Raw genomic sequence first — 24,498 nt, 5'->3', positions numbered from 1 at the left:
CTGTTTATATTTGGGTTCTACCACAGGTGGCTATTTTTGAATCTGTCAATATATTTACTTCAGATGCATCTATCCAGCTATTCACATACGCTTTGAATTTTGGCAGTAAAGGATTCCACATACGCAGCAGGGTCATCGAGTTAGAAAGTGATTTTGAATTTAACCAGGTCATCACTTAATTTCAGTAGAGTAGACGGTATAATCTCTGGGTGGCCACGATGGTGCAGCGGTTAGCATTGCCACCTCACAGCAAGAGATTCTCCGGTTTGATCCTTGGCTGGGGTGCCTTCTGTGAGTAGTCTGCATGTCCTCCCTGTGGTCGTGTGAGTTTTCTCTGGGTGCTCTGGTTTCCTCCCACATCCCAAAGACATGCTGTAGGTGGATTGGACATTCTAAATTGGCCCTAGGTGTGACTGTGTGTGCCTTCTGTGGAAGGTTGGGTGCCAGGTTGGCAACTCAACACTGTAAAACTCCACTGCCAATCATGAGCAGACAGGTGATCTGCTGTGGTGACCCCTAACTGGGAAAAGCCAGAAGAAGACTTGGTATAATCTCTGAATATCAAGGCATTGTGGGATGTTCTGGCTTTAGTATTACTGCAAATATGACTGATTTGTGGTCCAATATGACCAGACACAGTTACATTGCTATGGAGTACAGCTGTCCCATAATGGTGAGGACCAGCTTCAGGATTTTATTGCCCCTAGTTGAGGTACAGACTAAATGGTCCAGAGAGTTTGTATTAATGAAGTCCAGAAATTTTGGGGCATACACATTAGAGAATGTAAAAGTCTCCCAGTTAATGGAGTGATAACTGAAGTCCCCTAGGAGAGTGGTGTTTAGCTTAATGCAGAGGCACTCTGTACTAGTTGGGTAGGAGTTATGGGCTGAGGGGGACATATAGGGAGTTCTATTGTTTGTTTGTGTCTTTCGGCTTTTCCCGGTTAGGGGTTGCCACAGCGGAGCTCTGGTCCACTAATGATTGGTAGTTGATTTTTACGTGCCGAGTTACCAGCCCTGATGCACAACCTTCAACGAAGTTACACCCATTCACGTATGTCTCCACGCAGAAGATGCTCTAGCTGAGAATTGAACTGGACAGCATCTTACTGTGAGGCGACAACGCTACCGCAGCACCACCACCGCAGGTGACATATAGGGAGTTCTATAGTTAGCCATAATGTGATAAGGGGGTCTTGTTAATACTAAGTTGGATGTGGAGGAGTTCAAGATTGTTATCTTGTCTAAGTAGTCTGGAGGTGAAGCATTTATTTACAGATAAGAAAACACTGCTGCCTTTAGTGCCTTTTTATAGTGCAGTGGACCTGCATGTGTGGTAGACATTGAGAAATTGCAGTCATGGGGTGCTCTCAATGGTCTTGAACCAGGTCTCTGTAATGATGCATATATCAATGTTATCCAGGAAGGCTTGTAGGAAGTGCAGTTTTTTGTTAAGGCTCCTAGCTGAACAGCACTACCTTTATGCTATTCAGATTTTGTTTTGTTATGTCAGAAGCATTTGTGGACCGATGTTGCCCAAAAAAGGCAGTATGGGGTGGACAAAGTTTTAGCCAATAAATGAAAATCTTGTGGAGAAAAGTGCAGGCCATCTCTGGCAAAGCAGTTAGGAGTGTCTACCATCTCCTCCCAGGCTAATTTGTAATGGACCCCGTTTGAATGACACAGGAAACTAATTGTTGAAGTCAATAATCTTTTGTTCCTACTGTGGCATCATTTTTGATGATAGTAAAATGCTCCTCAAGACAAGGTTCATACCTGCCTTGAACACATATTCTGAATGCTCCAACATGACGCCCTTTTCATACAGTCCAAGAAGATACATTTTGGATCATTTACACTCATGTGTCATTTGACAGTCATATGTATACTTGAAGTGCAAGGACTGGAGTATAATGTGACAAACCCTAATACCTGATAGTCAACTGACTGTGACCCTCTAGTTGTACAGCCTGGTGAGAGGGGCATTCGGTCTGTCTCACAATGGAGTCACATATGACTAGGATGATGGATTATATGGAGGCTTGTCTTATGGGCTTTTAAACTGAGACAATGTGCACCTTGATGCATGTTTTAAGGTGGATGCTGCCTGTGTTGCGTGTTTGTGAGGTTGCTGAGGGTACTTGTTACTTAGGTTACATTTGGGGGTCCCTTGTGGTTTAGCTACATTACTTTTAAGAGCCTTGATATATGCTGTTGATGTGTTTGGCCTGATCTGTATCTGATAGATTTAGAGTAGTGTTATGTGGTATTGACAATCTGCTTATTTGAAGTGTCTTCATGTCACAGTTTTTCCACCAAAAGCATTAAATAACTGCACTTGTCACAGATTATCAGCTTGTTTAAGTAGTAGGTAGCTGTCAATTGTTGCATTGTCTCTAAATGTCCATTTCAGCCAAGCTCACTACAGAGATGGTTGGAAAGTTCAAATCTATGGTTCCAGGTGCTACTAATACAGGCTGAAGGGGGAGTAGTGCCTATGAGGCTTGCAGTTGACTACTGGAAGTGCTACCTGTGGCAGTGGAAACAGCGCTGGTCTCCCACAGCTGTATGCTACCAGAAATCAATGATCCTTAGCTCCTTCTCTCCCAGAAGCAAAAGAGCAACATTAATCCCAAGCAGCTTCCTGATAAGTAATCTTAACCCAGATGTCGCTGTGTTCAGTCCCATGCTATACCCTTCTCCTGGTAGATAACCTGGATGAAACCTATAGCAGCCGGACTCAATAGATACCCAAACTGCACAAATGCCCTGAAGAGATTCTCACCAAAAATGCAACCAAACCACTCAGTGAAGTCCAGTACACACTGCTAAATAAGAGACCAGCAGAAATCAATGCCGCTCTGTTCCTTCTCTCACCAGAAGTAAAAAAGAAGAATTAATCCCAAGCTACTTCCCTAGAAACAATTTTAAGGCTTTCTGTTGATTGATAATCTCTAGGAAAATCAGGAAATAATGTTTCTCTGCCCCTTCTTTCACCGGAATCAAAACAGAAGCACTATTCCCAAGCTAATGCCTAAGAAACATTTCCTAGGCTCTTCAGTGACTGCTTACCTGGTCCCAGATGCTACAGATTTTAAAAGTAAGGTGGAAAAAGAGATTAACACTATGAATACTGCAGGGTGCAGTAAATGAGCAGGATGGTATGTAACATAGGCTCATTCAAGTTATAAGGGTCTAAGGAGAAATCATTCACAGATACATCTTTCAGTGCACAGTAGAATGAGCAGATGAGATAAGAATGGACTGATTTTTCCAAAATCAAATTTACACTAAGAGCTGGCAGCTCAAAAGCCACCAAATTTAAAACCAGAACAGGAAGTGGGCATATCTGTGGGAAAAATCACACAGTGGCAGTGGTCTCAAAGCACTTGCAGCTAAACAGGAATGCAGCTAAAATAAGAAATCTCATTTCTCAGCTCCTCCCACTAATTAGCTGGACTTAAATCCTTTGCAATTAGTTAAAGGAAAGGAATTTTTTTCTAACTGACCATAGACAAGAACTTTTAAAACACCAAAACAGTAATCTCTCAGCACTTGCAGCTCAATAAGAATGTATCATATAAAACGATTAAGGTGGATCGGGTGCCTAATTGCACAGAATGAGAAACACTGATGTTGACTTACGTGCGTATAAGATACTGAATAAAGAAATAGAACTTTAAGCCTCTCCTCATAGCTTATGGGCTTTAGACATGAATCATTTTAGTTAGAATTCCTCTGGAACCTTATCTGATATATCTAGAAAGATACCTACTAAAGTGGGCAGTGTGCTCTATTATTGCTACAATTAGAGCTTTGTAAATAGGGATCATGATTACTTTTGCTCTGGATGATTAGCTTTTAGATATTAGTTGTGCTAAATAGAAAGATTTTCTGACTACTGATGCTAATGTGTTGCTCAAAGAAGATGGAGTTATTGACCTGGGTGACAAGATCTCTGAATACCCTGTCAGCTTGGAGTGAAGTTTTGGACATAATGTAAATTGATAAAGAAAGAATTTTACCAAATGTGACAATACTATACTTTTTTTGCATTAAATGCTAGCATTTTCTATAGACCGTTGAATAATGAGGATTAGTTCCTTCCTTAATGACTTGATAACAGAGGATGATTGAAATTAGGCCTACAATCATAGGAAAACTTAAGTCTGGGTTAATAGACTGGTGATCAGAGCAGTATATGCCAAAAAGAAAAGGTCTCTCAGCACTGAGCCCTGAGGTACACTCTAATTATGTTCTTACTTTTTGAGGAAGTATTTGTACTTTAACAATGTAGGTTTTATCTTTCAGTCAGTTTTCTTTCCACCTTACTGTGTAAGTGGCTACAGTTAGGGGTCTTTGCTTACTTACAATAGCAGCATGAGGGATAAGGTTAAATAACTTGGCCAAATCTAAATAAGGTCTGTGGACAGAATGACTGATACCTACTGCCTCTGTAACCATCTCAAAGAAGTTTAAAATAATTGAGTAGGCATGATCTCCCCTTGATAAAACCTAAACGGATGGTGGTCTAGCTGAATGAGAGTTTTTGACGTCATGGTTTATGGATCCAGATATGATGTGTTCCATAGAACTGAAAATTACATGAATCAGGCTAATGGGTCTGTCATTCCCATGGTCCTTGGTAGGGCCAACCTTTCAAAATGGCAACACAACAGGAGCTCTCCATACTTATTAGATATACCATGTGGCTATGATTTCATTAAACAAGTTCGGGAGGGGTTCCTCAGGAACTTGTGTAACATTCCTTTCCACTTTGTCACCTGTAGTGTTATTAACACTGACTGCTGCGTTGCATAGCATTTTGTGCACATTCCCTGTTGACAGGATAATTTATTGTGAATCTCCATTACTTTTCATTAGTTATTACTTTTTTGAAGCTTTGTATATCTGTGGGCTCTGAAGCAGTCTGAATTCCAAAAATGTCCACTAGGTGGCAGTCAATGTTTTGGTCTTGAGCCATCAATAATGCTATTGGGACTTATATCCTCTTAGACAATCAGCTATAGCCCCATATGGATCACAAAGATGGAATTATACCAGAAAATACATATGCATATATGATTGTAGGTAACCATAAACATTTCAGTAGAGCCTTCTAAAAGAAAAATTGAGTTAGAAGCCCCAATGTCACCCACTGAATTGCCAGCTGCCTCACAGATAGGATGCAGGAGATCAAAATAGGAGAAGCAGGAGACAAAGATGGCCGCCTTTCTGTAGACACTGTACATCTACAGCTCTCCAGTTACTCGCAAGAATAAGTAACCCTGAGGATATACTACAAGTCTTTTTGCATTAATTACCGGATATAACTATTCTACTACAACCAAACTACGACTGAGAATCAAAAGAACGAAGGAAAAACTAATTAATTTCACAGGATTAAAGCTGATTGTCTGCCTGACTCTGAATAGAGCTATAAACAAAGGATCTATCTGATTTCTGTTTCAAGATGTCAAAACTGGACAAAAATATGGACACAACAACAACTAAAACTAAATTATCAATGCTGATGTCACCAGAGAAAGACTCTACATTTAAAAGACAGAAAACTGTAAAACCACAAGATCTTTTAAAAACAGGAGGAACAAACCAACCGGATCAGCTAGCTAACATGGAGGACATTAAAACAGCACTGTTACCCATACAAGAATCTTTAAATGCACTTTCAAACCAGATACTTGCTTTTAATGCCACATGCAGTCAAATTCTCGACAGAATAGATAAATCTGAGGCTAGAATATCTGATAATGAGGACAGAATAACATTTCTTACAAAAAAAACAGATATTCATGACCTGGACATTCAAACTATGCAGACCAAGATCCTGGATTTAGAGGCAAGATCCAGAAGAAACAACATAATTATTAGAGGAATCGGAAAATATTCAATATAATGATCTAATGCCTACCATTACACAGATACTGGAAATATTGTTTGAGGACTCGGGTATGGCTAAGCAAATAGTCATAGAAAGAGCACACAGAGCTCTCAGGGAATCACAAGCATCAAATATTCCTAGACCGGTTTATGTCAAAATTCTGAATTACCAGGATGTAAATAAAATAATTCTAACTATGAAAAGAAAGGAGGTTTTGTAATGTGGCAAAATAACAGAGTTTCTATGGGTCAAGATCTACCAATGCAAATCAGACAAGCCAGACAAGCATTAGCCCCTTACTGCAAATTTCTTATTGATAAAAATATAAAATTCCAGATGAAGTATCCAAGTACATTAATCTTTACATTTGATGGAGCCAAATATTCTGTTTCTACAAAAAGGAAGCAAAACTCACCTTTTTGAAGACTTTTAAATCCTTCCAACTTCAGAAGCATAACTGGAACATTCAGTCTGTGTACAGCAATACAGATTCTGGGATTCCATGGCTACTATACCTCAAGGCTTCAAAATCCTTTGTTTGCTTCTTTTTCTCACCAGGCCCCTGTTTAATCATTAACCAGTATTTTCTTACAGGTCCAGCTTAAATCTAAAGATTTCATGAACTCCTGCAGCCTTGATGAACTGTGTGTGTCTGTGAGTCAACAGGAAGTCCTAGAAATGCTCCAGAGGGTCAGCTTTTGTTGTGGCACTTCCGAAATCTGTCCACATAATGGGTCCCCTTGAGAACTCAAAATCAAGATTTTTATACCAGGAAGTAGCCAGAGCTCTGTGGAGCCAGGGAAGCTTTTAGAATGGCAAAACGAGGCTCCTGGACTATTTTAGAGAGGTTTGACTTTTATTTTGTATAAAGAAATGTCAGCTTATTCAGGTAAGGATTTAAACTGGGCTGTAACATATGGTTAAATAGAGTAATTTAACTACAATGTTAGAAACAATATAAAGTTACTACAGTTATTCTATTTTGGATCTAGATAGTGTGCCTGAAGATAGAAATGCAGTTATAATTATATACTATTGATATTTTTGCTTTTCTGCCTTTGAAATGACTGTTATATTGTTTATGTTACTACAAAAAAAAAAAAAAACTTTCTCCTTATTAATGCTATGATAATCTATATGTGTTAACATGTATAATTCACTCTCCTATTCCTAAGGGAATGGAAGGATATATATTTTATGTGGTTCTAGAGATTCTGTGCATTATGTTAGCTATATATTTCTTACAGTATTAATACATTAATGGTGAAAAAAAAATGTTACTGATGTTGTTTTTATCAATGCTGCTGTTAACATGTTATACTTACCTAGGCAAAGTTAGATAAGACAGTTAGTTATTCTAGGATAATATAACCAATTATTTAATTAATAATGCATGTAAATCATTACAGGGTAGAATAAGAAATTGGTATGTAAGACATAACAGTGTGTTAACTAACTAATATGTTCAAGAGCTGTAGATAGGTACTAGTGTTTAATGGGGAATGTGTAGGTTAGTTTTTGTACGGTTAGTTGTAGTTATCATAGGTTTTGTATATCTTGTTAGGGTGTTATTATATAATAGTCATTTAGGATTGATGTATACCAATAGAAGTATAAACAGTGTTAAAAACCTATGTTTGTCCTGGTCCAGGAGAATAGTGGATAGGCACTGGTTAGGGATGGGGCATTTAGTTTGCTTCCAGATATTTCAAAATCTGATATTATACCAGAATCTAGTATCGTTTTTCAAATTCAACATATACACTAACATTTTAAAAGTATTTTTATGTGGATAATAGACTCATGGAATGTTAAAGGTTTCCAGAATCTATAAAAAAGGAAACTATTTTTTCATTTACTTCTTCAGTCAAAAGCACAATTTATATTGTTACAAGAAACCCACTTGGCTAATGATCAATGGACTGCCATTAAAAATAAAAATGGATCAGGGGTAATAGCTTCGGAAGGGACAACTAATAGTGCAGGTGTAGCAATAATCATCAAAACTCAGTTCCAAGAGAGAATTTTAGATTTTAAAATGGATAAAGAAGGAAGATGGTGTTATGTAATTTTTATAACAAAATTTTACGATAAACCGGTGATTCTTCTTAATATATATGCCCCATGTACCAATCAGCAAACCTTCATAACATCACTTTACTTTATTTTAAACCAATATAACAATTATTATATAATAATAGGAGGTGACTGGAATACATACCAAGACCCTAAACTAGATAAAACAAGTCCCCATAGATCTTATAATAATCAGGCAGTGATAGCACTGCAGGAACTTAAAGCAGATTTTAAACTTTATGATCCATTTAAATATAATAAGGACCAAATGAATCCAAATAACTTCACATTTTATTCGAGCTGTCATAAAATGTGGTCCAGGATCGATTTCTTTTAATATCAGATACACTAATGTGTTTTGATCCCTATATATACATACAAGCTCGTTATTTGTCGGATCACTCCAGGATCACATTAACCTTTAAGAAAGATACTTGTCATAAATTGCATGCTAGGGGTTATAATTGGACATTAAATCCATATCTATTGCATAAAGAGGATGTATTAAAAGAAGCTCAGGAGTTTTTAATCAATTATTAAATAAGCTTTTAGAAAACCGACATCCATCAGACATAGAATGGGCAACTATCAAAGTGCAAATTAGAGGAATGTTTATCCAAAAGCTACTTTCTACAAGAAATCACAAGTGAAAGATATGCATGACTTGGAATCAAAAATTGAATTATTAGATCAGGAATTAATTAGAAATTATAGTAAACAAACCGGAGCGGAATTATTAAATTGTCAGAAGAAACTTTTTTTATTACAAAACAGTAAATTATCATTCCATGAACAGAAAATGCTGGTAAAATCGCTAATCACATACAGACCCGTCAAAAGCACTAGCACGTATTATTAATCAATCGAAGTCACCTTCCCAAATCCCTGAAATATACTTCAACAATAAAACATACACCAATACGGAAGATATCATAGAGGTTTTGAACTAATATTTTCAGAACTATATGGTGAACAACAGGATGTAAATCCAAATAAGAATAATAATGATTTTCTTCAGAAAATTATATTTCCAAAGATTAATGATGAGCTTCATATGAACCTGATTAAACCTATTTCTTCAGAGGAAATAACTGATGTTATCAAGAAATTGAAGCCATACAAAGCTCCGGGACGGATGGTTTGACTACAGAATTTTATAAAACTTTTAGTGATATTCTGGGGAAAATACTGTCAGTGGTCTTTAACTATATTATTAACAATAAAATTACTGACCCACACTTTAATGCATCGAAAACTATTCTCATACCAAAAGAAAATACTGATCGACAAAACCCGGATAATTATAGACCCATCTCACTTTTAAACATAGATATGAAAATTATGACATCGATTTTGGCTAACAGGTTGAAAATGGTAATTAACCCTATAATATCTGATGAACAAGCCGGTTTTATAAATAGCAGACAAACTATAGATAATACATTAACACTGCATACAATGATTTCTCATGCCACCCATAAAACCATAATCTTTACGCACTTATAATTGATGCACAAAAGCATTTGACAGAGTGAACTTAGAATATTTATTTGACATTTTAACATGTTTTAACATACATAAGAATTCACTTCAACTTTAAAAAATTATATACCAATCCTTATACAAATCTAGTCATTAACAGGAATCTTTCAAAAGAATTCAAATTAAAATGGTACACGTCAAGGCTGTCCTTTATCTCCCTTGTTATTCAATTTGTATTTGGAACCTCTATTTTGCACATTAAACAAAATATCTATCATAATGCTCCAAGGATCTATGGTACGAAGATCACAATGGCTGCTTTTGCAGATGATTTGAGTATTTATTGCACAACACCTGTTTAGGATACTAATAAAATATTAAAGGCAGTAGAAGAATTTGCAAAAATTTCCAATTATAAATTAAATTTAAAGAAAACTAAGATATTCCCATTAAAGACACCTACACCTTTTCACTATTACCATTAGTAGGGCAGGTAAAATCAGAAGAAAAAATAAAATACTTAGGAGTGGTTTTCTCAACAGACAACAGAGATTTTTATCTCAATAATGTTAAGGTTATTTGGGAGCAGATAGTATCTGACTTGAAAAGATGGGATAATCTGAAATTACCAATAATGGCGAAGACTTCAATTATTAAAATGAATATACTTCCTAGATTACTATATATTTTAGAGCATCACAAGTTCAAATCTCCAAAAATTCTTCAAACAGCTTCATACAGAACTAGCTAGATTTCTATGGGAACCTAGAAAAGTTAGGATATCGTATGATAAATTGATGGCTCCAAAAAATAGGGGAGGGTTGGATCTACCTAATTTTGAAACATATTATTTAATAATAAACACCAATAGACTTTTAAGAATAATTAACTTTGATGGGTGTAACTCGAAATGGGTTCCCAAATGGCTGGTTCTTAATCATAAACATGTCAAGGAATTGGATATTAACTGCAAGGCATTACCTTTTTTAAACAAAAATACTCTTAAAGTGTACTTCGTGTTGGAACATATCAAAACATATATAGTTTCAGTACAAAATCTCTTTAACTCATTAAATCTTTTGCAAAGTATGATAATTCTTCAACCATTTCACAAAAATCCAAATCTGAAAATTGATAACCAGCTGATAGACCTTAAGAAATTCCCACTTATAATTAATTTAACCCTACTTGATTTATATCCTTTTTTAGGTATCCCGATTCACAATATTTTAGAAGAGTTGAATCTCCCAAATCGTATCTAATTATAATAAGACAATTAAAAGACCTATCAATAAGTTACCTTAGTAAAGGGAATGACATAATTAAAGAAGAAGATTTAAACATGTGTCTGAACTTATGGCAAACCCTTACACAGGAATGTAAATATATAACTGCAGCATATGGTTTGATTAAAGAAATAAAATATAATAATCAAATATTAATTTCCAAATACTGGAGAGAGAAATTGTTGACGATTGAAGAAAGTAAAATACTAAAAGCAATTCACTTAACCATAAAATCTGTGTCCCTTCAGAAGCTATTATTTACCCAATTGATGATATTTAATAACGCGTATTATACGCGTCTCACTCTACACAAATTTAACTCAAAGAACTCACCAAAATGCCCATATTGTATAGATCAAACAGCCAACCTCCTACATATGTTTTGGAGTTGTAAATGTATTTTCAAACTCTGGAATTCCTTGAAACTTCAACTACAAAAAATGGGATATCAACATTCCACACTCTCCTGGGAATTTACGATTTTACATATTCCACCACCCAACTTGGAAAGAACCCAAAGAATTATACTAGTCAATATTTTTTTGTTGATGAAGTTATATATAGCTTCCAATTGGTTGAACCCTTTCCAGACATCATGGCAAAATTTCAAGATAGTAGCCACCAAACATATTCTAGCACATAAATTTCTAATTAGTGATCATAAGAAAAATGTAAACAATACAAAAATATGGGAACAAATCTTTAACATTGTATTAGCTTAAAGTTCCATTCCACTATTCGCTGGGAAAAACTGAATAACTGTTGAATTTTATTGAGATAAGTCTTATATGGTTACTAGTTCTTTTTTCTTCATTATTTTTTTTTAGAAGTGTATAGGTATGTATAATGATTCTATGTAACTGTTGGAAGCATTCATGTACATATTGTAAGTAGTTGGTAGTACTGTATTAGTTGTTTGGAAAAAATAAAATAAAGAATTATTATTGAAAAAAAAAATAGGAGAAGCAGCCCCCAAAGAGTGACCATTTACCAGTGGAGTCTCCTCAGGGTTAAGTGCTGGGACTTCCCAAAAATAAAAGTCAATACCAAAGGGCTCTGGCTGACTAAGTTTGCAGATGACTGCAAGCTAGGAACAGTTATTGAATCCTTACATAAATTAGTCATCCTGCATAAAGGTTTGTCTCGGACAGAAAAATGGCATAAAAATCATGAACTAGAACAAATTACCAAAAAATGCATTAACGTATCCTTTGGGAAGTCATAACCCAGAAAACTATTTAAGCATAACATTGACCAATGGATGGGAAATCGGAAATTCACCCTAGGTCTGGCTCCCATGTGTCTGATAGACAGAGGCAGACAGTAATGCCCAAACTAACATACCCTCTAACCTCTAGGAACGTCCTAACTAACATACCCCCTCTTAATAAATGCCGATGAAACATAGGGACACAACTAAGTTTTGTTACATAATACACAACAATAAAACAAAAAAATAAAATAAAATAATAAAAACCACAAACCAGTAACCCAATAAAAAGCAAAGGAACTTTATTCACTCTCTGACATCTTGGCTAGAATGCCTTCAGGGAGAATTCCCCCTCTTAATAAATGCCCATGAAACATAGGGACACAACTGGGTTTTGTTACATGGCTTATAAAGGCCCTAGTGGTCTTCAGCCTAGTAGATAGCTATGTACCTATCAACCTACCTATTAACAATACACTACTAAGAGCTGACCTAGTTGTTCAGGATTTGGGAACTTATGTGGACAGTGACCTAACTTTCATCTGTCCAGTGTCATAAGAAAGTCCTTCTATATCATGCAGTTTATAAAGAAAGGAATTGTGCTTCAGTCTAGCAATGTCATTTCCTCCCTAACCCCCACCTTTACTCAGAAATCATTAGACTAATCATTCAGTATAATGCCCTGTTTGGTATGTATCTGTCCAGACATGTGCAACAACTGTAATGTCCACAGAGATACCTTACTGAAAATATACAAGGCCTAAACAATATGTCCTACATGGACCAACTTAAAGCCATGTCACTATACTTTGTAGCCTACACACTGCTAAGAATTGACCTGTGTCTGGCATACAAGTCAAGCTCAGACCCAATACTGATAGACTTACTGCATATCAGAGAGTTAAATGGCATAGGAAATAATCTAGGGATCTAAACCTCTTCTGAACCATAAATAAAATAGTTTTGCGGGACATGTATATCTTGTAGAGGACACTGTTCGGGAACAGACTTCCCATCCACATGAAACAAATCTCATCCCTGTTTATATTCAAGTACAACTTGAACTGATGGATGAGAAAAAGAAAATGTATGCTGGGACTGTTCCCTGTAATACTAATGAACCAAAGCAGCTCTTAAATGCTATATCACATGTATGGGTCACCTTAAATTATCAATGGTATGATCTGTGTGATTTCTGAATGACAATCAAGTTTTCTTTGACTTTGACTTTTGACTTTGACTTTCTTAGTAGTGAGTAATTTATAATTACTGACCACGGGATGGGTAAAGCGAATCTAACATCAAATGGGATAAGTTAATAAAATCGCAAAAAGAAAAATTGGCTAGGCTTAAAATGGCTCATAAGAGCAGCTAGTCTAGTACTTATGAACCTATAAAAGCATTCTGCCATTTCTTGCATCAGTTCCTGTGTTTCTCATCTGCAGAAGGAGCATGGTTTAGTTATTTATTTTATATCATCATGAAAGGGGTACTGCTGAGGCAGTGTCTTTAATTCAGTTACACAACTGATTGGTTTGTACAAAAAAAACAGCATTTTTTTGGTCAGTTGAAACTGAAATATACGTGAAGCAAGGAACAGAGCAGTAGACATCACCCACTTTTTTTAAACTCTTTGTTTTCAATTCAGGATTCTTAAAAAGTAATCTACTTGATGTGGTAGTTTTGTTCTTTCAGCATTATGAAATATCAAATGATCAAGATAGAGTGAGTTTTGACTTAATTGAAGAAAATATTAATGAAGACTGCAGAACCATTAAATGCTGTGTGTTGCATTTGGGGAGGGGGCGTGAGGCAAAAACTTAATTCTGCGTGGAACTACACAGCAAGAAGTGATGCCTTAATTATGAGGCAAAAGTCCATGGTGGTGAATTGAAAAAAATGAGAAATCAGAAGAAAAAAAATAAATGAAAGTTAATGTATAAAACTGAAAAAAAATAAGAACAATATGGAGTGTTATCTTGAGTGATTCATAATTTATACAGATCTGCTTGGAACTGTCGACTTACCAGAATGTCGACGTTCACAACAGCGAGACAGTTGAAATTTGAGAAAGTTGAACTCCCCGAACGTTGCTAGTTAACTCGAGAAAAATAACCACTGGGCCACCATGGTGAGCTTTGCCCTGTTCTCCACTGTAGTGCAGTCAGAGTTGATATATTTAGTTACCAGAGCTGTGGGGCATGTGGTGGGTGAAGGCCTCCATGTTGGTGGCTTTCAATTGCTTCCATTCATATTTAAGTTGTTGGTCGTCTAATCATTATTTTCCCGGAGTTACCTTGCGACGTTCCGTGAGTTCGGCTTTCTGAAGTTTCAAAGTTGTGTTCTTGCTGTTTTGAACGTCAACGTTCTGGTAAGTCAATGTTGTCAAATAGATCCATTAGTACTAGACTAACCACCCTGTGGGCCATTTTAAGCCTAGACAATTACCTCATGTGAGAATCAAATGCTGCATGTTGTGTCTGCAAAGTAGACACCTAACCATTATGCCACCCTCCCTTTGCAGAAGAGATCATTATACTTTTGCAGACTATCGTGCAATATTTGCATGTGAAATAAGGGCAAGATCATACACAGTTTGCAAGCAACTAAAGAAGCCCATGCCCACATAGGGACTTAACCCTGGACCTTCCGATTAAGGATCTGGGCTTCATTTTATCTAAATATAGTCTGTGACTCAGAAAAATGTTGATCTTGGTAGAGGAGATCATTGCAAAGCTACATAAGAATAGAACTGAAAGGCAAATGATTAAAGCAGGGGTCAGTTCAGAATTGCTAAGGCTAGAGACGTAGATACTGAATAACAGTGAGGAGAAGCAAAAGTCTGCATACAGTGGGACAGCACAGGTCAGTACCCTATGAGATTATATATATATTTTTTTTTTGGGGGGGGTCTTTTTTTTTTTTTTTTTTTTTTTGTAGGTCTTACCTTCACAGATTCAAAGTACAGGGTTTGATTCTGATCTCTTGTTGGCTAGGCTTGTCATAGTTTACAGAGTGATAGCCTAGTATTTACATATGAACCTATAATAATAGTCTGATAACAGCATAATGTTTAGAAAGTATGATTAAATATAAGGTTGTCTTCTGATTATATATCATTTAATTATATCATTCAGTTTGTAGACACACAAGACATGAGTTAATGTGGTATTACTGCAATCCCTGAAATGATATGCTGAGAGACAGGAACTGGTGCATGATAACCAGGACAAAGGGCTCTGGAATACAGCCCTATGCTTACTTCTTGCCCTAATAACAATAATCTCCTACATGCTCACCCTGCACATGGTTCAAACTCATCCCAGTCTTACCTTACAGTTCTGCTCCCAGAATGATTTGGGCACAAGATGGAATGGTAAGTGAGTCTTAAACACCCGAGGGGATGGCATTTCTGCTGCCCTTTCAATACCTAAAAGAACAAGAGGGGAATGAATGATTGATGAAAGTAAGGCATTTACATTTACATAGTGATTTTTTTTTTGTGTAATATATTCTAATTTGTTTTCACTACAGCAGCTAACAGTCTGTCCATAAGAAGAGCTGATGTGCCCTGGCTGACATCTTGCTAACCAAGCTATTCATCATACTATGTCAGCAAATTGCATACATTGCTTTTACAGGAAAATAAATAATTTGCATTACATTTAATTATGCAACTCTTGTTATTGCTCATGTTTAACATTTCAGATCCCCTTGCTTGTTCCACTTTTATGCTTGAATGCATATGCCTTTAAGAAAATATTAAACATTTTACCAACACATCCATCCATTCTACATACCTGGTTTCAACCAATTTAAGTCATGGATTGGAGCCTACTCAAAAAAACGTGGGGTATGCTGTAAGATCAGCTTCAAGATGGATTGTCAGTCCTTCATATGGTGCATCTATCTATGTATCCACATTTATAAACATCTGTAAGGGCAAACTGAATCACCCACCAATTTTGACTGTGGAGAAAACCAGAGATCCAGGCAAAAAATCATATGATCATAGGGAGAACAAGAATACTGCACAGAGAGAGAAGGTAAACTGACTGAGAATTAAAAGAAGGGTTAAGCTGCTTTTAAGTTAGCAACATCAAAGACTACACCATCGCGGCATCCATACTAAATGGAATTAGAAATCTCTAATGTTGTAAAATTATTCATATTCACACCCAAAACAAACACACACTCATACACACACACACACACACACACACACACACACACACACACACACACACACACACACACACACACACACACATATGCACACTGACACAGAGGATACATAATCCGAAATTCAAATGTCTGTCATTATGTGGTGACAGCAACCCTCAACAAATTATTAGAAAACCACAAACCATCCAAATAGGAGACCAAACGAGGGACATGCTTCTCAACCTCTTACAGCAAGAAATCCTGAAAACACCATCAATAAAAGTGGGACAAAGAACCAAAAATATGGACAATTTTTAAATATTGCTCTTACAAACTTAGAAAGTTAATAGAATAACAGTTTTTATTTTAGCAAGAATTTTCTAAAGGACATGGAGTCTGAAACTCAAATGTATGTTATCATTTTCTAACTTCAGCCTTTAATGATTTACCACTAATTTGCCAGAAACCCACAATTTTACAAAAACGACCAAAAATATGAGGCAAAAATCTGGACATTCTGCAAAAATCTGTACAGTTGAAAGGTATAATCATGGACATATTACAAAATCAGAGACAATTGGCAGCTACCTCTTTGCACAAAAACCATGCACAAAGCTAAATAATAAAGGGAGAAATCCTGAAATTAGGGTTCATCAGTAGCTACTAAGCATGTTGTCAAGGAAGTCATTGAGGAACCAAGCCAAGTTTCCTAATTGTCCCAGAAGTCTAACTGGCTAAGTGACTTGATAAAAGTGACATAGTAGGCAATTAAACACTGGACTACAAATAGTAGCTTGTTAACAAGTTCATAGCCTTAACTGTCTGCAATAACTGCCAGGGACATTTTTTATATGTCACTCTAATTCACTTAAACAATTAATAGAATTAACTGGCTTTTGCACCAATCTTCATTTTTCAAGCAAAAAGACGTGTGAATCTTTAATCTCTGACAATTTTGATTGCAATATTTGGTAATTTATCAGAAAATTTAATATTTTATGAGTGCCATGACAAAAGTATTAGACACAGCATGGACAGTCTGCAAAGTCGGGGACAGCTGAGAGGTATGTCACACTAATTTGAGAGGTGTAGTCCCTATTATCTTTGTTGAGCTATACTTTGTCACAGCTGTGAGTTTGGCAATTCTATTGTTATTAAAAAAGTGAAGTAACTGTGACAAGGATTTTCAGTGACTAACTTTCTTCCACTTCCCAAACTTACATTCCCACTAGCAATTCTCATGTGACCTTAATCTCTGTTGCATACAAAAAAGTATAAACATAAGTTAAAACTAAAAGCAAAAGGAGAATTGTATATAAGTAAAGGAGTAAGTAAAATAGGAAACAGAGAAGATTATGTGATAATCATATGAAAATTAAGATGAAATAAGGGCAGTAATGCAAATGAAAAGAATAATGAATATGAATATGTGATTAAATGATACCAGAGTACCAACTACATCCAGCATATAAACAAAGATTGCGTTTTATATTTTTTCTTGAATTCTGGAAGGGAACTACTGTCTCTAATATCTGGGGGAAAGATTGCCAAATGTCTGGATAAAGGCCTGATTTTTTTTTTTGTGAGAAGAAGGTTGTGAGAACAGCATATGGACATGACCGAGAACTAAGATTATAAATTCCTTTTTTGGTTATAAATTGACCTGCAAAAAAATTGAATGAATTACAATTTAATAGTTTAAACAGCAATGTACTGAGTAAAAGTTATGATCTGGGCTATTCAGGTAACTAGTGAGCTTTACGTAGGATTGAGCAGTGATGCTCAGTTCTAGGAGCTAGTATAATAAAATGACAAATTTTATTTTATATAGTTTGAAGGACATTAAGCTTTTTCTTTGAAAGCCAGTGCATAGTCTAGCTAAGGTATTAAGACTGGTTTTCATATAGTGTCTCTCAGCATGAGATAAAATGTGAGTTATCTTGCAAGCCCAGAAAAAAGATTGCTGATGTTTTAATTTATTGCTTTGGATATGCAGTTGAAAGTTAAGATTTTGATCAAGATAAGGAGCCAAATATTTAAAAGAAGATATAATTCCTACTGGATTAGAGTGTAACGAATTAAATTTATAAGAGGAACCAAATAACGTTACCTTAGCTTTTTTTTTTTTGAGTTAAGAAAAAGCTTCCTGAAATTGATTTAATTAACTAACATTAGTAGATCTTGATGGAAAGCATCTTAATATTTGTAAGAGACAAATGGGATCTGCAAATCACTATGTCATCGATGTAAAGGATAAAACAGATATTTGGAATATCTGAAAAAAAGTTTATTGTGTAAAGGGAAAAAAGCAAGGGAGACAACACAGAATGTTGTGAGACATCATTACATAAAGGAGCTTTAGATGAGGATGTAGAATGTAACTTTACCTAAAAGGAACAATGCAATTGAAATCTAAGAAAAACATTTGCATGCTTTATAACTAACACTATGTTCCATATGAGCTGATATAAGTAAATTGTGAGCAACCATATCAAAAGTTTTAGTTAACAAAGAAACCAGCAGTAAATTGTGCTTTGTCCTTTGACATTATTGTATCATCAGAGTCCAAACAACAGTTGCAATAATTCTATTAGCACAGAGCCAATGTTGTAAAGGATAAGGTAAAGCTTGATCAATAATATGTTTAGAAAACTGATTTTATGCAAAATTTTCAGTGACTTTTCCCAATGAAGGCAAAATGTAAAGAGGTTTAAAATCAGCACAAGAAGCTGGATTTTTAAGCATTAGGAATTGGCTTGATACTGGCATTTTTCCAAATCTTAGGAAAAGTGGTCTGGTTAAAGCAGGGGTTCTAAGATTGTTTTAAGGGAAATAAAATCTATTCAGCAAAACGTTTAATGAACCAAGGATGAAGGCCATCAGAGCCAGGTGGTTTATTCAATATCTGAGGAAGAAACTGCTTTAAAATAAAAAAGTGGGATGAACTTGGCAGGAGATGTTTTAAAGCAATAAACATTAGCAGTTAGAAAGAGGGTGCAGGAGTTGAAAGATTTAATTGACAAGACATCAGGTGATAAAATGCTGGTTGAAGTGTTATAAAAGTTGCTAGAAAGAGAATTATTAGTTTTCTTTCCAATTATTTCATTCACTAGATACCAGAATTTTCTAGAATGAATATAAAGCACATCTTAGTAATGCTGTAAAAAGGAAGCATGATCCCCCTCTAATACCCATTTTACCTAAATTGCCATTTTTTTCTTTATCTTTGGTAGAATTAGTTAGTTTTCAGGTTGCTCAAGCGTCATCTCTAATTTTCAGCAATGATTAAAGCTACTGCTAAGTCTTGATACAAAAATAATTAACTGGGATGTCTGCTGGGGGGGGGAGAAGATTTCTACAGCATGGAAACAATACTGTATTGTCTGTTACATCCTGAAATCAACAGCAGTAACTCAGGACTGCACTAGCTATTTTATTATAGCAGGGTATATACCTGCAGCACTGGGGCAGGACTTTACTACCTGTTACATTATGGAAGGGTGTACAGCTACCTACAGCACTGAGACAGGACTGTGTTACCTTTTATATGAATGCAGGGAATCCATGTACTTACAGTAGTTAGACAGGACTATGTTACACATTATATTACAGCTTGGTTGTCACATACCTACGGAACTGAGACAGTACTATGTTGCCTGTTATATTACAGCATCATGTCCAGGCCTTTACAACACTGAGCTAGGACTGTATTACCTGCTATATTATAGCAGGGTATCTAGGTACCTACAGCACTGAGGCAGGGCAGTTACCTGTTGCATTGCAGCTGGGTATTCAGGTACCTATAAGACTGAGACTGGACTGTTCATCTATTATATTAGTGTACAGAATCAGAGAACTTATAGCAGTTAGACAGGACTGTTAACTGTTACATTACAGCTGAGAATTCAGGTACCTACATCTCTGAGATGAGACTGTATTACCCATTTCATTCTTGCAGGAATATAGGAACTGACTGCATTAAAAACAGACCGTATTACCTGTTATATTATAATAGGCCATCCAAGTACCTACAAAGTGAGAGAGGGCTTTGTTACTTGTTATTTTACTTATATATTACTTCAGGGTATCCAGGTACCTACACAACAGAGTCAGGACTGCATTACTTCTCATATTACATGGGGCTATACAGGAATTTTCAGCACTGAGGTAGGACTGTATTGACAGTTGCATTACAGCGTGGTGTTCTAGCAGAGAGACAGGAATGTAATACCTGCAATATTATAGAAAGGTATCTTGGAACCTACAGCCCTGAGACAGGATTATGCTAGGTGCTATATTACAGAAGGACAAGTAGGTACCTACACCATTATGATAGGACAGTAATACATATTATATTACAGCGAGACATCCAAAAACTTACGTCCTGAGACATGACAGTATTGTCTGTTTTATTACAGTGTGACATCCAGAAACCTACAGCACTGAGGCAGGAATGTACTACTTGCTATTTTACAGCAGTGTATCCAGTTACCTACATCATAGAGACAGGACTGCATTACCTGTTACATTACAGCAGGACGTGCAGGAACCTACAATACTAAGCCTAGACTGTATCACCTGTTAAATTACAGGTGAGTATCCAGGTACCTACAGCACTGAGACAGGATTGTGTTACCTGTTATAGTACAGCTGAGTATCCAGATAACTACAGCCGTGAGACAGGATTATGTTAGGCGCTATTTTACAGAAGGACAAGCAGGTACCTACACAATTATGAAAGGACAGTAATACATATTATATTACAGCAGGACAACTAGAAGCTAACATACTGAGACATGACAATATTGTCTATTTTATTACAGTGTGACATCCAGAAATCTGCAGCACTGAGGAAGGACTTGTCTACCTTCTATTTTACAGCAGTGTATCCAGGTACCTACATCATAGAGGAAGGAAAAAAGACCTTAGGTGTCGTCCACAGCTTCAGGCTTCAGTCTGTTAAAACACAATTTATTAATTGCTTAAAAAGTGAAGCTGACAAAATGTAAACTTCACTGGAATATGGTGAACTGAAAATAATTGCCCAAGCAATTGTCATCCACAGCTTCAGACTTCATGCTGTTAAAACTCAATTTATTGAAAGCTTAAAAAGTGAAGCTGACAGGAATGCAAACTTCACTGAAGTACTGAAATAATTAGCCTAGTAATTAACATCCACAACTTCAGGCTTCAAGTACAGTTAATAGATGCTTTGTAAACAAAGCTGACAAAAACATATACTTCACTGGAGTGTAAAAAGCTGATGAAATTGTCCAAACGATAAGCGCTTTCGGCAGATGCCTTCTTCAGATCGTATAAAAGTATGGTTAGCTCTTCCTGTTTATAAAGGAAACACAATCAAGGGCTGGTAGTTGATTGTCTTTGGATGTTGTTTGGGCCTACTGATGCAGTGTTCTTGGCCTTAGAGAGAGCATTAAGGACCTGTTCTCTAGTGATAGGAGGGGGAGTTATATTTGATGATATTTCCTGAGGGAAGGTTGAGGGGGGGAGAGAGGAGAAAAGGTGGAGCTGAATTTATCAGCCAGGAGGTTTGCTATATCTTCTGGCTCATTATAAGTGGCTCCATTTACAATGAGCTCTGCACACAATTGTGTATTGCCTTTCAGGTGCGGACATAACTAAAGAATGCTTTGTGGCTGCTCTTGGCCTGGGAGGCCAAACTTACCTCAAATTTGGCTTTGGTAGACTTTAATTGTCCTCTGAGTTCTTTGTTTAGTTTGATGAGAGTGCTTTTATCCTGCTGGGTGCTGCACCTCCTAATTTTTGCCACGATTTTCTTCCTCCTGTTATACAGCCAATTGATTCTGAAGTTCCACCAGGGTGGCTTATTTTTTGCGTTAGTTCTGTACTTCTTCCTGTTGGGGACAGCTGCCTCTATGCAGCTATTAATATACTTGTACCAGGTTTCTGTGAACAGTTCTGCATAGACAGAAGTGTTCTCAGGGTTTATGAGGGCTTGAAATTTTGCCATATTCTCACTTAATAGCTGGAAGTTATCCTTAGAATAGTTACCACATATTCCAGGTTTAGTTTATTTTTACTTCAAAGGAGACCATTTTTTGGCCTGATCTTTCCAGGGAAGGCATTACAGTAGGGGGTGTGCGGCAGTCTCCCATATTAGTGAGGACCAGATCCAGTATGGTTGCACCCCTGTTGGCATATTGACAATCTGGTCCAGGGAGTTTGTGTTTACAAAATCCAGCAATCTCTTTGTCTGTGCATTTGGTGTCATATAGGATTCCCAGTTAATAGTGGGGTAGTTAAAGTCACCCATGAATATGGTAATGGGTTGGATGGTTAGTGTTTCATAGGTTCATAGATTCATAGGTGTGTACTAGGCTAATGGCCCTGGAGCCTTTACAAGCCTAGCCCCAAAAAATTGCCCAGGCACCATGCCACCTGATGTTAGTTTACAGTATCCCTATCCAGTAGGGCAACTGGAATGATCCCTGGAGTGAACTTTCTGTTACCCATCCACTCATCAAGATTTCTCTTGAAGAGGCCAGTGAGGTGCTCTGCTTGACATGAATGGGAAGCTTATTCCAGAGTATGGGCAGTCTTTGGAAGATGAACCTGTCCCTCCTGCATGTTTTGTTAATTGTGGTAATGCGGCTGTGGTCTATGGGAGCATGTGGCGTGGGGTGATTGGGATTTCTTTAGGTGTAGTATTTCAAGTAGGGCTGGGTCAGAGATGGCTTTGTAAGTCAAGCAGAGACACCTCTAATTAGACGATAAGAGACTGAGAACAGCTGAAGTTTCTTGAGTCTGTCCATGTAGGACATGTGTTTAAGGCCTAGGTTCCTTTTTGTGAGGTAAATACATGGTATGGGTTTCCTGGGTCATAGAAGGGGACCTATAGCTTGCAAGGAAGTGGTATTGCATTTTACCTATGCTGATTTGAACATGGAGCAGCTCAAGTGCATTGTCCTGTTTGACCAGCCTTGATGCATATTTATTTTTGATGTACATAGAGACACCTCCACCTTTAGTTCCTGCCTGTGAATGAGCTGGCCTTAATGTGTGGACGGCATTATAACCTTGCATTGTTGGTGTGCTCTCTGTGGCTTTAAACCATGTCTCACTGACCACACAGAAATCAGCATTCTCTAGGGTAAAGAAAGCTTCTAGGGAGTGGAGTTTTTTTGTTTAGACTCCTAGCATTGAGCAATAATATCTTTAGATTTTCTTGGTTTTGATTTGCTATGTTGGAAGTGCCTACAGCACTGATACAGGATTGCATTACCTGTTATATTACAGATGAGTATCCAGGTATCTACAGCACTGAGATAGAACTGTATTACCTATTATATTATATCAGGGTATTGAAGTACCTACAGCACTGAGACAGGATTGTATTACCTGTTATATTACATCAGGGTAGCCAAGTACCTACAGCACTGAGGCAAGACTGTATTACCTGTTATATTACAGCTGTGTATCCAGGTACCTACAGCACTGAGACTGGATCATATTATCTGCTATATTATATCAGGGTATCGAAGTACCTACAGCACTGAGACAGGATCGTATTACCTGTTATATTATATTACAGCTGAGTATCCAGGTACCTACAGTACCGAGATAGAACTGTATTACTTGTTATATTACCTGGGTCATAGAAGGGATATCCAGGTACCTACAGCACTGAGATAGAACTGTATTACCTGTTATATTACATCAGAGTATCCAAGTACCTACAGCACTGAGATAGAACTGTATTACCTGTTATATTACAGTTGGGTATCCAGGTACCTACAGCACTGAGACAGGACTGTATTACCTGTTATACTACAGTTGGGTATCCAGGTACCTACAACACTGAGACAGGATTATATTACCTGTTATATTACAGGTGAGTATCCAGGTACCTACAGCACTGAGACTGGATCGTATTACCTGTTATATTACAGGTATGTATCCAGGTATCTACAGAACTGAGACAGGACTATATTACCTGTTATATTATATCAGGGTATTGAAGTACCTACAGCACTGAGACAAGACTGTATTACCTGTTATATTACAGCTGGGTATCCAGGTACCTACAGCACTGAGATGGAACTGTATTACCTGTTATATTACAGGTGAGTATCCAGGTACCTACAACACTGTGAGAGGATTATATTACCTGTTATATTACAGGTGAGTATCCAGGTACCTACAGCACTGAGACAGGATCGTATTACCTGCTATATTACAGGTATTTATCCAGGTACCTACAGCACTGAGACAGGACTGTATTACCTGTTGTGCTACAGCTGAGTATCTAGAAGCCTAGAGCACTGAGCTAGAACTGTATTACCTGTTATGTTATATCAAAGTATCCAGGGACCTACAGCACTGAGACAGGACTGTAT

The 24,498-nt window shown here is 36.8% G+C and overlaps 1 protein-coding gene across 1 annotated transcript in view; it reads right to left on the bottom strand.

The window, feature by feature from the left end:
- The window catches only part of LOC122813764 (sulfotransferase 1C2-like), a 157,331-nt gene that overhangs the window by 60,564 nt on the left and 72,269 nt on the right, over positions 1-24,498 (bottom strand). Inside the window, exon 3 of the mRNA XM_044086255.1 lies at positions 15,289-15,386. Within this exon, the coding sequence (XP_043942190.1) occupies positions 15,289-15,386 (98 nt within the window). The remainder of the gene's footprint in view (positions 1-15,288; positions 15,387-24,498) is intronic.

Source organism: Protopterus annectens, chromosome 10.part0, assembly GCF_019279795.1.
Source record: "Protopterus annectens isolate FY-2018-M chromosome 10.part0, PAN1.0, whole genome shotgun sequence".
Classification (NCBI taxonomy): domain Eukaryota; kingdom Metazoa; phylum Chordata; order Ceratodontiformes; family Protopteridae; genus Protopterus; species Protopterus annectens.
The sequence above is the reverse complement of the archived record's forward strand: the minus strand, read 5'-3'. Positions and strand labels throughout refer to the sequence as shown.